Here is an 18,703-nt window from a genome sequence, read left to right as displayed (position 1 = left end):
ATGAATTACTTTTGCAGGTATATTAAAATTCATTATGCGTTTTGGCGTATTATAAAATGTATTCGGGCTGCGCGCAGTCCAGCCGAGTGTGGCACAGCTGCACTATAGTATAGAATTTCATTAAAAATTACCGGTTCTCAAGTAAAATAATGCGGGTAGATGGACCGTTGGCGAACGACGGACACACGTGTCCAAGGAAGTACTTCCTAAGGCCACCTGAACTCTAAACTAGTGGACTTTCTCACGGCATAGCAGTAAAATGCTTAACGCATTTAAACACAATGGAAAAAACTAGTAACAGCACTTAGCTGTCCTCGACCAAGTGGTCCGTGTCAAGAAGCTTCGACTACCGAAGACGTGTATGGCTAATGGATTTAATTTAATTTTAAAGTTTTTATAACTTAACACCCACATTGCAGTGGCCAAACGCGACGAAACCTCATACATTTGGTGTATTTGGTTAATATAAACAATGAAAAAAATATTTCTAAATATTATAAAAAGTTCTAACCAAGAATCTTTGCATTTTTTATATTTTTGCGATGCGATACCTAAAGATAAGATTAGGTTATCGTTAACTGGTGTCGCGATATAGACAACAGGTATTACGTAGATATATGATAATGCATATTCTCTTATAGGTCATGGCCACGCTAGCAATAAACTAGGAAATAAAAGAAAATCATTAACGTTCAGATTTAAATATTAAATTATGCCATGATGCCTAAATATTGGTGTTGATTCCTAGGTGAATTAAAATCAGGACGTTATTTTTTCTCGAGTAATAAATAAAGAAGATCTGTAATTGGTAGAATGTGCCCTAACAAATATAGATCTCTCTTTTCAAAGACAGCTTAAGGTTTCTCTAGGCTCTAGATTTAACATTTTTTTGACAAAGTTTTGAAAGAACTCTTAGACATCCATGTTTCCTCACGAGATGTTCCATTCATTGCTTCAACATAATTATAGCTGTTCCTTATTCTTATAGGTGCGAAAAATATGTTGCCTTAGGCTTTGAACAATCGACCCATTGCGTGGGAGGCTAACGCGTACACCGAGCCACTAACACTGCCTATGCTATAACACATCTGCTTTCATAAAATCTGCGCCCAGCAAGTAAAGATCCCAATCGATTTTATGTATCCAAAATAGCTTGTGGAAACTTGGCCATGTCTTAAGGCCGGCTTGATCATATTTTTGTCTTGCGTTTTGAATACTATATTTTATTGAACACTTCAACGACTTTGATCGTTTTAGCGTGTCCAAATACAGTCCCAGTTAAGGTTCGATCTACTTAGCGATAAACTATATTATTTTTCGTGTTTTGTACGGAACGAAGGAAACAAACTTTTCATCACAGTTGAGACATTTCAGATATTATACTATTGTTAATTTACAGATCTACCGATGTGATACGACGCAGCCAGTGAACAAATTCTTATGTTCTTTTGAAGCATTACTTTCAATTTAGTGTTTAATGATTTATATCGGAACACCACTGTAATACACGCGTTAATTTGCTTTCTTCGAGTTTTTTTATGTGCTTATTATGCGCCCGATGTGTTCACAAACATTAACTGACATTTTAAGTCACGCCAACTTTAAGGCTGGCTTTAGACGAAATTTAATGGCACACTTTGACCAGTTTTATATTGTGAACGTTTTAACGTCAAGTAAAGTAGAGATGTCAACACAAAAGTATGCAGCATTTTGCAGTTTAAACTATAACTATCAAAAATAGATAAACCCTTTATTATCTTTGCATCGTACTCATAAAGTGTATCATGAGATCTACCTGATAGACGCTGTACCGGCACTATTTTGTACTTCATGTCAGAAATATACCTAAATTTAAAAAATAAATAAGATAGCAAAATTGTATGTATCACGCTTTTGTTTGTTCAATCAGAATTATTTTCAGTTAAGATCTACGAACTCATCGCATATAACATGTTCAGTTCAACATACATTTATCACCACGATCTTATAGATATTTATCTCGAGAAGGAAAAAAACTGCAAAATAATGTGTTGGGAGGACTCCAAATGTAGAGATGTCCACCTACGACTAATAAATCAAACGCGATGATTCATAATCGTAAAAATGAGAAACTGGCTCTTCATCTGTATTGTTTATTGCTCAAAGATAAATAAATATCCATTTTACAGACTTCGATGACAAAGTACAAATCAATTAGCTCGTGGCGTAACATTTTAGATTTGCATTTTGTTTTGATGTTTGGTGAAATTACCTTTTGTAGTATAACAAAGAAACAATAAAGTAAAATAAATTATGCATAGATATAGTACGATTTCAGATCCAAATAAATCAAAAATGTATGCTAAAGACTTCTTCGAATTTAAAAGTCGGATGTTTCGAACAATAGAGAATAATATGTATAAATTACAAAACACATAGATAGACATTATAGGGACATAGTACAAGCCCCACTAGGTGTAAAATCAACATGTATGTAGGCGTCGTTATATTTCAACCAACAATCATGATGCCTTTAAATTAGGGTTCACTATGCGATAGCCGCGACCGAACCTATCATTTTCGTGCCTGAAATGACAAGTTACGTTTGATAATTACGAACAGAGTAGGGTGCGGGGTTTATCTTTAGTTCCATCTTTTTGAAAACAACGGAAAGTTGACAATATACGAAAAGGATTTTTTCAATCTCTTTGTTGTTGATGCATGAAATTTGGAATAAACGTGATTTAAAAGAACAGCGAAATGGAGCTGATGTTCAAGACTCGGTCTATAAATATAGGTGTATAGGGATTAGCGCATTCAGCTTTGTAATATAAATTATGTTTGTCCATCACAGTTGAAGTACACGCTTTTTAGACCACCACATATAACAAAATATTTAAATGTGTATTTAATGGAAAAACATTATCCGGAAAGATATTTAAACTGCCCTCACTGTTTAGTCACGTTAGAAACAAAGCACTAATTTCCCTACCCGGTGGAAAATCCAGAAAAGTGGCGGGATGAGATAAGAAACCTAAACTAAAAACGTAAACGTTGTAAACTATAGTACAAAAAGACATGAGCGAGTATAAGGTCTCCGAAGACGACGTCGAGGACAGAGTAAAGTGGGGAAGAAAGCTCAGGAAGAGATCAAGGAGATGTTATTTGTATGTCCCAAAGTTCCACACTTTATCACAGTTATTAATACCTAATGTTAGCTTACAAACATTAAAACAAAACTTTGAAATGAAAAGTAGTAAAAAAACAAAACAATTTTGTTTTGTTTCCATGGTAAAATTACGATGGAAAATATTTTTATAATCCACGTTTCAAGCTATCAAAAAACTGATTAATACTGACGAACGGATTGTAGAGCTAGGTACTTTCTTGGTAGTTAGACTTAGGTCATTGCATTCTAACATAGTTATTAATTAGTCGCCAGTTTCAACATCCTTAATCCTTTCTGCTCAAAATTAGTATCATTTAGTCTACTGCTTTTAATTTTTTTTTATCAAAATATATTATTAACTAACACTATACTAACACTATGGACACGTTGTCTGAAACAAAGAATTTGAATTTGAATATTCACGGTATAGAGAACGTTGTCTATTTTCGACTAATACTTAGTCATGTATTCTAAAGTAACTAATTAATTGAATTTTTCAATATTTTACATTTGTTTCTAGCATATCATTGAAATTCATACAATACGATAACAATATGATACTCGTATATCGGCAGAAACTGCTAGAATCGGACGACACTAACGCATTCAATATATCGATTTAATTGCCTGACCGTACAATATATGGACACAGTTTTATTTTTGTGTAAATTTTGCCACATGCTACACTTAACTGGTTATAATCAATGAAAATATTTTTGATCCAAAGCTGGTTTTTCTGTTATGACCATTGTTTGTTTGGTCAGTAATTCTTCAAATGCAAACAAAGTTTGAACAAGTTTTTATTAAGTAGTTACTGAGTGATAGCGTATCTATTACTCAGTAACTACTTTAAAAATGCCCTGTGTGAGAGATACCTGTTAGTTAAATGAACGTGATATATCTATCTTAGATAACAAAAAAATATGACTGACCAGTATTTGACCACTAAACTCTTGCAGTTCGAACAGTGCGTTAAGTCTTACTATCATACCCAGTAATTTTCTCCTTAAACAATCAACTGAAATTGTTACTCAAATTCACTTGAGTTTGGACGTAGTAGAACGATGTGCGCTTGAGAGTTTTGTGATGGTGTAGTATCGGATATCTTGTTAAGCTATAAAATAATTAAACTAAAAATATTACAAAATACTGGGTTTCAGAAATAAGGCCGGATAATACTAAAAGATCTTTGAGCATTACTACTTGAACCTCGCCGTAACCTTATCGGATATTGAATTTAATATGAAATAAGAAAAACTATCGATTAATTTATTTATTAGATTGAGTAATTCAACGTACACAATTGATGTAACATGAAACCGTTGCCTTTCAGGGTATGTTAAAGGTATTTTAATTAGTATTCTCTTTACACAATGTCAATCTCAAAATAAGTTATTTTCCTTATAGTTTACTGAAATACTAACCCTCTTTCTTACTTATAAAAATATATGAAGTTATGAAAGGCTTATAAAGAGTTTGGTTTCTTTCACTCCTTAGCGAAATGAAAGAGAGAAAACATATTTTAGTAGTGTTTTAAGTAAAATTGGTTTATAGTGTGTTTATTAATAAGAGGGTTAATTTCTACTCCATCTACTTCACTGCTCGCATATGGTAGATCAAACCAAAATATTTTTCTACAGCAAAAAAAAATAAATATACATGTTCGATATTCGTCCTTCGATAACCTTTTGAAAATTGACTGCACACTGCGTTACACATTGTATCCATTTTTCAATCTAACAAATGTTGATAAAAAAACTTCGTATGACTACTACCAATAAACCGAACATTTCAACTTTATATTCTAATATGAAACAGGAATTAATTTACATTATGGCATGATTTCTGTATCAGTAAATTGTTGTTCTCGATAAATAATTGACTGCACCGACTGGATATGGTACTAATTGATACTTATCTAATTGTCCATGGCGTATTGTAGAATATACCTATATTATTGTGATAAAGTTTATTTTAATATTATTATCGCGAGCTTCAGTAGCTGACACGTTGACAGCTGCAGTCAGAAAAATCGGCTAATGCAAGTTTTGTTAAAAGGATGTCTTGAAAAAGTTTAAAATTTTGATGCGTTACTAATTAGAAAATAAGCACAATTTTACACCAATAAAATAAAAAAATAAAAAAATATAGTATTTACTGACAGTCCAAAATAGAACAAAATCAGGCGATTTTCTATCTTTGTATATTCTTTGTTACATGCACAATATTATAACGTCTTGCAAGGGGTCATGTCACAATGGTGCTCCTACAGATATCACTCTAATGACTAGTATAAATTGGGCCCACGCATTTTATTTACATTAATACTGCAATAAACTACAAGACCCGTTCTCTCATATATGTTTTTGAAAATTTATTTGACTGTAAGATTTAAGCTATTTGAAGGAAATATAGTTCCCAACTGCTCATTAATTACCATATCCCAAAATGTATTATTTTTAAAACTGTTTTTTGTCAAGTTTCTTTCATAATTTTTCATTTTGTTTTTTTGGTATTTTAACTCTTAATTCTTAAAGGGCCGAAATCACAGAGACATGCGTATAAACTGGAGATGCAGATACATACGTCAAACGTTTAACATCCCACTATTTGCGTTAGGGGTTAGAAACTGAGTACTTAGGTGTTGTTTTGAAGTAAGACTATATAGTTTATTAAATTCGGTGTTCTGCTGCTCATATATGCTATCAAGTAATAAATATTTGCATTCCAAGGACTTTTACATACCTCAATTTTAACCAATGACAACCTAATTTTATTTTGTTGACTTTGATTGCTAAAAGTGAAAAACGTAATATATGATTTGCAATATCAAGATTTAGTAAATCCGCCTATTTATCGTCATATGAATAAATAAGCTTTAATAAAATTGCAGAGCCATATCGATAAGGAACACAATGTTCCGGCGTCATCGATGTTCATTCCAATACTTAGCCAATAACCGATTCAAACACCAATAACAGTTCCATGTTTCAGCAAAGACATCGTTGTAGAGACGCGAATGTTGCGGTGAATGGCGCTCTTACTCGGGCAATTAAGCATAACAGCAGTACCAGGCTCCGGGCACCTTGCCACATGGCAGCGGACTCGAATCTCGTTTTATATTGAAACGGGTCTAACCCGCGATGTTAGACGTAGCGTAGCCCCGGTAGTTGGGCAAAATACACAGCCTATATATTAGTATGAGCAGGCAACGATTAATGGTTTATGGATACTAAGTGCTCAGACGCTGTGTATCTACTAATAATGACCAACGAAATTATGTACAGAGCTATCATGCCGGCCATTTTTAAATTAAGACAGAATTTTGTTTGAAAGTTTCAGTGCTGAAAATGATCTTCAATACTATAATAAATACGATTATGCAATACGAATATGGGTACATAAATGACTTTGAATATTACGAGAAAAGTAGTTTGCTTAACTATTTTTTAAATTTCTAATTATAAAAAGATAGGTCATTTTTTATAATTAATTTGATATCTAATTATGTCCTATGATTAGAAATTTTTATAATAAGTAAATCCTAGATGGTCAATCTACGAGTACTTACATAATTTTTAACAATTCAAATAATATATTTATTATAAAAAATCGGTTTGATATCGCCTTGGTCGCAGTTTCAATGTTTGTTTTTATAACACAACCACGCACCATTTAGAATGACACCGACCATTTCTTTGCCTCTCCGTCGTGGAAACTTTATTTATTCTAAGGGTTTCTCTGTTTTAATATTTTTACTTTTATACAACCTGAAAATGGTTGAAAACAAGCAACTATTGTGCATTGCTGACGCTAGATTTATTTAGGTAGCTGGGTAAAACTAACTAATATAATATTTATCCTTAATAAACTGTTAATTTAGTTTGTATTGTAACTTTGTGCAATATGGAAGAATATCCTAAATAGATCCCTGATTATGTTTGGACTATTACTAATGAAAACTTTTATACAATTTCTAAATATTTGTATAGCAAAGTAATATAAAGCAAGCAAAGTTGACGCCTAAATATGTGAATATTAATCTAACTGTCACAAACGATATTTTCAGAACTTTCACGTCATTCAAAATTAAATTTGATTCACCGTTAGGAAATAAATAGACAAAGCTTTTAAGCCCTACAAGAACCTATGCAAATGGCAATACCTAAATAGAAAATCGGAAAATTTTAGGAAAGCAGTTTTCAAATTTTTTACTTTATTACGGTAATATTATTAGTTTTTTTAAGTGAAAGCATGTCCCCAGTATCTTACGAAATAATTTTTAAATTTTAGATTAATAAGATTTCTAACTGACCTTTACCCAAGTAAAGATATTTATGATCACCACTGTCAATCTACGTTTCAGAAGCAAGTTGCATCAATTAATCAAGGCTCTCGCCACATCTTACGGTACCCTGTTAAATCCCATAACAAATGTTCAACCGAATTTGCTATGCCAACGCTTTTAGGAGTGTCCATAGCAATATCTTTGATTTTATGTGCGTTTATTTCTTGAGTGTACAGACAAATGCTTCGGGTAAACTTTGTTTTGCAGTTAGTAAATAATTAATTAGCACTGAACGCAGTTGCGCTGGTTCGCTCTGCAATTAGCAGATTTTATTAAGCTTTTTATTTTCATTTGAAAATTGCTACGTTATTTTAATAAACCTTTTGAAAGTAGATGTTTTTGTAGATAATAAAACCTTTGGCTTCTACGATGCAATGCTATCAAAGAAATACAGCATAACTATAATGAAAGAAAAAGTGATCTAATTTATGAGGTATGTGGAACTTTGGATATTGTTTGTTGATCTAAATGCAGTAGATATAAAGCCAGAACAAAATGATACTTACTAGATACCTATTTTGTCGTCAATTAGAGGTTGTGACGAAATGACCGGTTGCATCTCGGCGTGCCTCCGGCACCGAGTAATTGAGTCATCGATCCCGACTTAAATGAACATCATCGACATGCCAATTCTATACTTCAAAGGTATTGACGACTCACGGTCGCTATTCCTTTGCGAAAAGTGATTGTCGTTTAACACAAGCCAAAAGTTGTTTTTACCTTTATGTTGACACATGAGTACTATGAGAATATTATGCTAAATCATTACTTTGTGCTGAAGACTTTTAGATAGAAAAACACGCGTTCATGCTTATTTAATTATTAACATTCATAATTACTAGTAAAATCTAAATATTTCAAACATTTTGAAACCATTTCGTTAACATTTAATGATACCTACTATTCTAACGGAAGTGTAACATCGTAAAAGTAGATTGATTAAGCGATTACGCAGACAGATAATCATAGACAGCCAGAATTTAAAATATACACTTATTGCGGACGAGATATTTAGTTGGGTAATTATGTAGGATAACTCTTTGTTAGTCTTAAAAGATGTACGTCGTTATCGCACTTCTAATCTTGTTTGAATTGTGTGTTTTGTACTGTAACCTACCTATTATATGAGATACTTCGTGCAGCAATTAGAAAACATAATTGTGTTATTTCATGTTCAAATTTAACAGGCAACAAAAATAAGACTTAAAACTCAGTGAACTACTACTCTAAATCATTACTTTAGTAGTCTATGGTTTATACGTCTTTAAATACAAATATCTTGTTTTCTGGCTGTTCGAACATCTTAATTTAAATTATAAGATTGAATTTATCCTTGACTAAAAATATAAAATGTGTCATTAATGAGTTAAATATAGCTTTTTTTAATGAAAACTCTTACATGGTGAATGAATGCTTAGTTTATTAACATAACTTCTACGGTAATAACTTACGTCTTGCTGATTAAAGAAGTCATCTTGGGCGTCTTCGTTTGTACACCCCATGTCTTGTAGCAACGGGGTAACATGCCGCTCCCAGTCATCCATAATTATGAAACTTCCCCTAAACAGTTAGATAAGAACGCGAACCGACAATCACAGCTCAACAATCTTCACAAACTATTAACAATGAGTCATTTTAATATGTTTCACATGTATCCAACATTCCTAGTGAGCGCGACGTCGAATCGCACATTTCGCGCCAAAAACTTCTCGGCTCTACTTTTTACTTTTCCGTAGGTTACTGGAAGTGGCGGGAAATGGGCGAGATCGCACGCGACACTCGGCTGTCACAAAGTCGAGCGAAAGAGAAAAAAAAACAGCTGCGGCCGCGGGCGTATCACGTGCCCGCTGTTACCGGCGCGCATTCAAAAAACGTACTAGGAGAAAAGTCGGCGTTTGCAGCGTTTACGGAGTCAGTATGGCGAGGCGCGGGTTCCCGGCCGCCCGTCGACGCGACCGGAACAGGAGTGCGTGGCGGTCCGCGAGCTCGTACGCCCTCTGCGTCGCGCCGCCTCGTACTCCTCTCACTCGCGCCTCCTCCGCCCGAATTTGGCCGTCCCGCTCGCCTGGCCCGGCGCTGCACGCCTCCCATGGGCGGCCGCGATTTCCCGCCGTCCGTCTGCGGCCACAACATGGCCGTACCTATCTGCAGACTTCTGCTTACCAGCTTTGGTCACCAAGCATCTTTGTCGTTACCAGATACCTTCTACAAACCTCACCACTCACTAGGATTCGAACATAGAACTGGCCATCGTGAGAAACACTCAAAATGAACTAAAATTACGACTTCTATCAATTTACAACTTCTAATCTTGGTCTTAACTAGTAATCTGATACACATAAAGGGTAACACTATAATTTTGTATTGGTTCAAGTTAAATTTCTAAATACTATTGCACCCCGTGCCTGAAAATAACTTTTCCAAACTTTTCGCAACTTGTTTTCTTTCAAGTCATGTTTTCTATACACGTTTGTTGTAATTCTCGCTGAACTAGGCTTTTCTTTAATGTTCTATCGGGGGTAGGTGCCTGCAAGTCTTAACATGAACCGATAGACAGAGTACGACAAATTTTGCACATCTTTCCAAACTTTTGAGAGCGCTCATTTTCCCGCATTTTCCCAACTACATTATATTTGTACCTACTTTTAAAAAACCACTGCTTACATATATGTATTTAGTCACTGTTACTAATTAAGTATTTTCTTATACTAATATCTTCTTTATAAAAGATATTACGCTTAATTTTCATAAATGAATCCGGAAAAGATGAAAAGTCACTTTATTTCTCCAAAGCCTTATAGATTGAAAAAACAAAATCATAGTAGGATACTGAATTAAAACATTTTAAAACTAAACCTAAACCTTGAAAATAGAAGCTCATTAAATCTGCAGCTTCTTGTATAAACTATACCATCGATTGTTAAATTCAAACCCCAACAGTTTCGGCGCAGAAAGCAACTTTGGTCATTATTAAAAGCGTAGAGTACCTATAACATAGTTAAACACTTACGGCGAACAAAGTTTCTGAAGACCGTACAAGCGGCCAATTAAAAGTTAAATGTCTAATTCTTGTTAGTCGCGGGAAGTCCACAACTAGTGGGTATACTACTAAATTGAAAGTTCTTCAATGTTGCTCATAGGTAGGACACGGACCCGCCTCGGTTGTGATGGACCGCAGGAAAATCGAATCAGGATAATGATAAAGTTTTGAACGATAAGTAATTTAAACTAAACAATGTCTGGAAAAGCGTAGTTAACTATATCTACGGATACTTACATAACAGTGCTTGACTTTACACTGTGCAAGTAAGCTAACAATGCACCAACCAATGCACACTATACTATACAGTCCCGTCAAACAATTTCTCTTTATTATCACGTAAATTATAATTTGAGTAACTTATAGTACGATATTGAGTGATAATTAGTGAATTTCTCTATTTCTTCATTTTAAAATTCGTACTTTATACAATGGTCAAATTTATAATTTAGGCGTACGAGAGATTAAGGCTTAATAACTTAAAAAATCTTTACATCTATAACCTATCAGCCTAAATCTTTCAAGTCAGTAAAATAAACCACCTTATTGGCCGGAGTGATGGGAAATTCACTGAAGTGACTAATGGTCATATCCGATATTACCTGAGTGAAAAAAGTATCCGATGTGATTTTGATTCAGATTCAATACATCACATTTTTTTTTAAAACGGTAGTGACTTTACATTTTATGAAGGTCTAAAGCTACGTTATACGAAAAAAAATCTAGTAAATCATAAATCTGCCCTGAAACGATATATTGTATTGCAATTTCAATGTTTTAGATGTGACTTTCTCTTCAGAATTTGGGCATGTTAAAATAGCGAATATTTTGATTCGATCTTTGCAAAATTGAATTGCTTTTAAAGATCGGGTAATATTTATGACAATCATTTATGTATACATTATAAATAACTAAACCTTCTCCTGTACATTCAGGTAGAGTTCAAAAAAGTTTTTAGTTAGTGTTAGTGTGGAAGTCACTAATTTCACAAAGAAATGTGCCACATTTTAATACAAACGAGCTAGTCAGTCGTTAGAGTAGGACATTAAGGCATACAGGTAGTGATGTAATTATAATAAATGCACAATAAAATCAATAATTATAATCAGACAGACTCCTTGTGTACGAAAAGCGCAAGACAGGAAAAAGGAACGCGTAGTTTTAAATTAGGCAATCTATATTGGGCTAAAATAATAAATAACATTACAGGCGACTTGATAGATTAGGAAAAACTCTTTCACGATTAAAACCCATCTAGTTCTTTAGCAAATTTACTTTACTTACTGTTTGTTACACTTACGGATATACAATTTGAACGAAATCATTCTTTTTATTTTTCTAAGCATTACCGAACGACCTAAGAATAATGTAGGGTTATAAAGAAGTAATCTACTACAAAGATAATTATAGTTAAATATTTATACTTAAAACTAGATGTGGAATTCATTTGGTTGTAGAACTTACGTCCGCAAAGCATGCACAAACGATACAACTTATACAAATAAAACTTACAGAAGTGAGCATCTCAAACGACCCTTAACGCGGCGCAACTGAAAAATATTTTTCTTTAAGTTGGTACGACGACGTACCTTTATTCTCAAAGTTATAATAATTAGTGCAAAATGTAATCCATATTCTGTGATTTCTAGAAATTTTCTAATATTCCTAATACGCCTCTTTTTAACCGAATTTAAATTCGATTTACCAATTCGAACGATATATCTGACCGTTTTAAAAAGTGAAAATTACATCCATTTATTTTTCTCTATCGTCTCCGTAAATTAGATCACAGTAAATAATATCTTGTTAATGTTTTTTCCAAAAGATTTGCTGCTTTACCAATGCTTTGTTCGACAAATTTGTGAATGTAGTGTCGATTAAAATTAAAAAGAAAGATACTTAATTGTACATTTTGGCAGTGCCTAAAGACATTATTTAGTGTGTTAGTCGAGGTTATGAACGATCTGATTTTACCGAGACCCAGTCCACTATTTTTATGTGAATCTTAATAAGTATTTGAAATTTGATACCAGTAATAGCTTCGATGGTTTTTTTTTAACTTCCCATAATGTCCGTACAACTATATTTTTGTTTAATGCGCTCTTGTTTTACTGACACTTAATTTTGCATTGTAGAATATATCTATAGGTAGACATGTGAAGAGGAACTCAGTGTTTGAATATTTACTCAACTTTATCTGTCTAGACAGTCCATGCGAGGAAGTTCTATTTCGATTGGATATTGGCATATTTTATTCATAATTTTAAGGCGATTGTAGAAATGAATTCTTAATCCATTCGCCTTTCGCTAAATTCGTCTTGAAGGGTAAATCTACAAAGTTTTAACTCCCCGCTATAACAAAAACCACTATTTTTTTATCTATGAGATGTGCCCAGCTGAAATTACGAAACAAAATTATGAACAATAATGGTATTGTGATCTGTATATCTTAAATCTATTATGTTCACGCGATATGAAACTAACTAACACAACTCTCTGACATTAAATTAACAGAAAGTTTTCATTTAAGTATGTGTATTTATTATAAACGCCTAGAAAACTTCATACTGTGAGTATCGTTACGGCTGCTGTACTAACAAAAACCTAGGAGAGTGTTATATGTCACATCATTTAGAACAGAGCGTTTAAAACTCCACAAACTGGCTGCCAGAAACACATACTACTTATTTTCTACACTCAATAATCAAGAAAATTGGAAAATCTGTTTTTTAAGTGCCGAAAGGAAAGGTTAAATAAAACAAAGAAATATACCAATTCGCCTTATTGTGAAATAAATCGCTTTCGTAAACATACGATTTAACAAAACATATTGCCACGGTACTGCAACGATTAACGTGTACCTAAGACCGCTTCATTTGTAATAGAGTATCGCCATTTTGTGAACATCATGAAATGCGTGAAAACCGAATGAAAACGTTTAACCAGATGATGAGTTTTCTTGAAGACTCACTATTAATTATTTTCGTTGTGTTCTGGATTTCTTTGAGGTCATTTTATTTATATTATGTAATAAGAGAATAATACCTATACTATATGCTTACTAATCATAATTATTAAACAACATTATCGATATTTGAATCGTTTACCGTAATTTATAATGTACTAGTTGTTACTGTGAGTAGTGCTACCATAAAATCAACAAAAAATAAGGCTACTTATGAAAAATTAAATATAGAGCGCGTGGACAATCTAATTTAAAGTAATTTTAATCAAAGCCATCATTCCAATGCATTACAAAAAGAAACACAAAAATTGACGCACTTGTTTTTTGACTCAGTCGTTCCTAGTTGTATAGGTAAGTATAATATGTAAGCCTAAGTGTTGTCATAAGATTGTTAATCATCATTCTAAAATTCAGCGGCATAGGTGGCTCAACACATCCTAGAAAAGCAATGCAGTGTATTCTAGCTAAACACTTGCAGAGCTTTATTAAGCTTGTTTAATATGTTAGTATGCTAGTTGTTTTTATACGTTACTGATTTTATTCTAATATCGTTTAACTAAAATTCGGAAGGGATAGACAATCTGTGCAAACAAGGACCAGCCCAGTCGAAAGACACACATCACATTTAAGAATTTACGGAATAAAATGACTTTTAATTTACTATTAGGTAGGTACCTATGGCTTTAAAATGATGCGAATAAATCAAAAGCATTCGTGCTTACTTGTGCTTACTTACTTAACCTTACCGACCGAAATCTTAGTCATTGCACATTTTTTATGATTGTAATATTATTATGTAGTTAAGAAATAAGTATTTAAGAATTTTCTATCATTTTTAATAAAGCCTGCCAAAAATCATACTTTCATGCTAGTCTTTGTAAAGTCCTCACCATTGTTTTCTTAACTCTCTAATACCTAATTACCGCCAGCGATCTTCAGATGTGCTAGAACTCAGCACATTTTATCAGTGTACTTGTGTAATTAATTTATGCCCACTATGTCGCGTCAGGACAGAACATAGTTTTCAACATTGTTCCTTATGCAGTTGTTACCGATCTCGTTTAACCTTACCTCCTTTATTTGCGTGTGTTGTAAATCCCACGTCTATAGCAAAAAAGTAATTTATGGTGCGTGCCAAAGTTAATGAATATTGAAATAAATATTTATTTTCTATTTTAACTTTTATATTGAGAAAATATTATTATTCCTCTTTTTAATAAACACAATTTCACACGATGAATTACTTAATACTCTTAGGTTGTACCGACTTTAGACAATCATACAAAAAATTATGTATACATAGCACTAAAGACCAAAGAGACCTAAAGCTGCCATATTTACTGTCACATTCGAATCGATATTCGTTCCACGTGCGATCGAACGTGGATCGAACCCACGACCCCTGCGGCCTGTGGCAGCCGAGGCGTGATCACCTTAAATACTGCAATATTTACAGAACACACTTGCATCAGTACCTAACTAAAATCTACTAACTAAAAAAAAATGTGGGAAATACATTGCTTTTTTAAATTATAGGACAACTCACACACGTCCATAGTGATTCCAAACTAAGCAAAACTTTGAATAAGGTAATCAGTGAAATGTATCACTGAAAAACATAAAAATATATTTAAATACTCCTAATTATATGGATCTACACGTATTCATTACACAAAAATTGTCTCGGGTCGGATTCGAACCCACCACACACAGCGAAACGGTTATTGCGATGAGACAGTGGTGATCACGTTAACCACTGCGCCAATCGTGCCGTTGTAATGAAGAACTATCAGACTCGTTTAGATAGCAAAATAAGCGCTATTTTCTGGCAGGCACAACGATTTAGATTTAATTTTCTATGCATTTTTTTTTTTCAGATTGGTTATCAGTTTTGGGACGATTTATAAAATAATTAAAGACGTTAATTGTATTTTTCCAAATAAGTTATTTTGCGATACCCATAAAATTCATAAAAATACTTAACTATATAAAAAATAATTAGGTGCTTACCTACTCGAACGTCACAACATATAAATTTTATGTTACGTTTGGCGCAGTGGTTTAAGCGGTCACCTCGCCGCAACAACCGTTTCGCCGCGTGTGGTGGGTTCGAATCCTACCCGGGACAAATCTTTGTGTGATGAGCACGAGTATTTGTTCTGAGCCTGGTTGTCAATTTATCTATATAAGTATGTATTTAGAAGTATATAAGTATGTTTATCAGTTATTTGGTTACCATAGTACAAGCTCTGCTTAGTTTGGAATCAAATGACCGTGTGTGAGTTGTCCAACAATATTTATTTATTTATTTATTTATTTATTGTTTAAGTTCTATAAGTCTTACAGATAAATATTGTATTCAGCCTTTATAAAATTCGTGCACATAAATTAATATACATACCTATTAAGTAATTAATAATTTTGAAGTTCTTTTTACTTGTGTACTTTTTACTATTGTGCCAAGTAAGTATAGCAATGTCGAAATTTAAGTGTACCTAAACAAAACATAATCTTATTTTATTCGTAGTAATAATAAAATAAATGAAAAAGTTTAAAATAAAATAAAATGATATCCCACTTAAGCAATTTCCGTGTAACGGAACGTACATGTCACACAAGCGCGCCTGACTATTCTGACGTTTTGTTTTTCACTTGTTGAAAAGTTTAGTTTACAATATATACCTAAGTTATTATTTTAGTTTATTCACCATGTCGCCTCCTTCAGAATTAAGTTTTGAAGAAATTCTGAAGTTCATGTTAGCACACAATGGTAAAGTTACGAATCACGAGTTAGTAAAACATTTCAAAGTATTTCTAATGAACCCAGACATGAGAGGTGAGCACGTATGAAGTTTTATCATTTTTCTCTATAAAATTGCTATCGTATCGGGTATTACTCATAATTATTATTTGTTCTAGATGAAGCCCGAAGTACTTTTAAAAAGCATGTGAATGCCTTGGCCAATATAAAAAATCAAAACAATGAAAAATGGTTGATTCTCAAAAAGAAATATATGACAAGTAACGGTAAAGAAAACGAGGATGTTAGTGAGAAAGTACCTGATTCTCCTGCTGTTAATGCTGACGAGATTGTACAAGAATCTGAATCAAATGCAGAAGAGGTGCCTCCTGTAAGACCACCATTACCTTTGCAACTCAACCAGGACTTTAGCATATTGACCAATCTCATCCAGGACAACACATTTCCTGCCAGTAACATTCCTCAAGCAGAAGTAACTTTGAGAGAGTCTAAAGAGAGTCTTCCATCAGTGTCTAGTGAAGATTTACCGCCTAAAGTGCATCCTCGAAGAAGATCCTCTGAAAAAAATAATGAGTTAAGATTGGGTGTGCCTGGTGCTGCCGGACATCGGTCTTCCATTCCCAATCAAGAAGTTAGTGATCCAAACAACACAATGCCAACAACATTAACTTCCTCTAGAAGTGAAAGTATGTTGGTAGATAGTGAGCAGACAATATCTGTGAAAGAAAGGAAACAGATGTTCAACAGAATGGCTTCTGAAAGTGATGTGCTAAAGAGTAACAGAGTCGGTGGCAACTTAAGTTCTCAGGTAAGCTAATATTTCTCATTATTAGTATGCTTTGGTACCGGTTTCTACACCCTAAAATGAAATGAACTCATGTATGTGTGAATTTCTTTTGTTAAAACTCCAATATTTGCACTTACACGATGAAACTAGGTAGTCAAATTGCTTTCACATTTTACATACACTCGGTTAAATTGAATCTTCCTATTGCTTAAAAGATTACTATATCAAGGATTTGATATTTTGCCTGTTTATATAATAAACAATATTATTATTCGGTTACAAGCAACAAAATTCCTAATATCAAGGTATTCATAGTAAAATAGCTGTTTATCCAAGTATGTCTATAATATTAAGGATTTTTATTAACTAAATTGAAAAAAAAAATGTCTTAAAATGAAACTAGAAACCGTATATAGGTAGATGCCAATGTACCTACCTATGTAATTTGACTTACAGTAGATACTGAGTCATTTGTTGTTTAAGAAACCTGCTGTATAATTTGTACATAGCACAGGTTCATAATTAAATCTAATACTAACATTAAGAGTCCAATATTGTCCAACCCGGGAATCCAATCAGTGAACTCGTGATTGGCAATTGTATACTTTACTGCTCAGACCTCAGAGGATTCAAAATGTTATGGCATAAAATATTTGAAAAAGACAATAGTCAGTCACAGTGGGATTTATTGTAATTCAATTGGAATCTTAGCATTTAGAAATTCTAGACATTCATGCAATTCTTGAAGTGCAAAATAATGTTAATTGTTTAAGTTTTATACATGAGTATAATTTATAATAAGTAAATACTGACTAGTTTTCCTTCATAAAGTTATTTAGATGTGTCAATAACAGGATGACATGTGGTTATCTATATATAGGTAGAGTTTATATATATTTACTTTATTGCAACCCACCACAAAAATATGACGCCCCCCATGAATATAAATAGAGTATGGGTATTTTATCTCAACTAATCTGAAGCTTAAATAATGGAATAATGTTATATATATATAATTTTCATGTTGTGACATTAGTTACCATACTCCTCCGAAACAGCTTGACCGATTCTCATGAAATTTTAAGAGCATATTGAGTAAGAATCGGCCAACATCTAATTTCATACCCCTAAGTGGCACTATTTTTTTTATTTATATGGCAAAACAATGTTTGCTGGGTCAGCTAGTAGTAATATAATTGCTGACTTATCCTGTGTCATTTTCAAGCATTACATTATTTACTTCATTATCATCTCATGTAGTTAAAAATTCTCTCATTGGCAGTTCGTAAACGAATAATGTTCCTGATGAGTATATGCAATAAACTCAATTATACTAGACTATGGAATCAACAGCATGAAATGGGTGTAATTTAATGCATAGATATTTGAAAAAGAATTTTGTTATGGATTTGAGTTTATTGCTTTTTTCTTGTTATGAGCATTTTATGAGTAGAAGTGGTATATTCACGAGTCAACAACACGAGAATTTCAAATAATTTCCGATAAAATTTTTGTTACAAAGGTATGAAAGGAGGAATATTTGAATAAATTTTCTTTGAGTCTTTCTACGAATCTTCATGTTTCTAGTAGTTGTTATCAAAATAACTATGCCGAAAGGGCGTCAGTAGATGCTATTAACATCGGGGCGCTGCAC

The 18,703-nt window shown here is 33.1% G+C and overlaps 2 protein-coding genes across 5 annotated transcripts in view; one reads left to right on the top strand and one right to left on the bottom strand.

Annotated features, from left to right (window-relative positions):
- Positions 1-9,463, bottom strand: part of LOC142986249 (homeobox protein araucan-like) — a 90,849-nt gene extending 81,386 nt beyond the window's left edge. Inside the window, exon 1 of one of the 2 annotated variants that reach the window (XM_076134640.1) lies at positions 8,948-9,463. In XM_076134640.1, the coding sequence (XP_075990755.1) occupies positions 8,948-9,040 (93 nt within the window). In that variant the 5' untranslated portion in view covers positions 9,041-9,463. The remainder of the gene's footprint in view (positions 1-8,947) is intronic. The other variant, XM_076134642.1, reaches the window with a different exon arrangement.
- Positions 9,464-16,117: 6,654 nt separating this feature from the next.
- Positions 16,118-18,703, top strand: part of sowah (ankyrin repeat domain family member sosondowah) — a 31,516-nt gene continuing 28,930 nt past the window's right edge. For all 3 annotated transcript variants that reach the window (XR_012960360.1, XR_012960359.1, XM_076134872.1), the window contains exons 1-2: positions 16,118-16,337; positions 16,421-17,070. Coding sequence is in view for 1 of the 3 variants with exons in the window: in XM_076134872.1 (XP_075990987.1) it covers positions 16,211-16,337; positions 16,421-17,070 (777 nt within the window). In the remaining 2 variants the exon portion in view is untranslated. The remainder of the gene's footprint in view (positions 16,338-16,420; positions 17,071-18,703) is intronic.

The sequence above is a fragment of the Anticarsia gemmatalis genome, chromosome Z (genome assembly GCF_050436995.1).
Source record: "Anticarsia gemmatalis isolate Benzon Research Colony breed Stoneville strain chromosome Z, ilAntGemm2 primary, whole genome shotgun sequence".
Lineage (NCBI taxonomy): Eukaryota > Metazoa > Arthropoda > Insecta > Lepidoptera > Erebidae > Anticarsia > Anticarsia gemmatalis.
The sequence above is the reverse complement of the archived record's forward strand: the minus strand, read 5'-3'. Positions and strand labels throughout refer to the sequence as shown.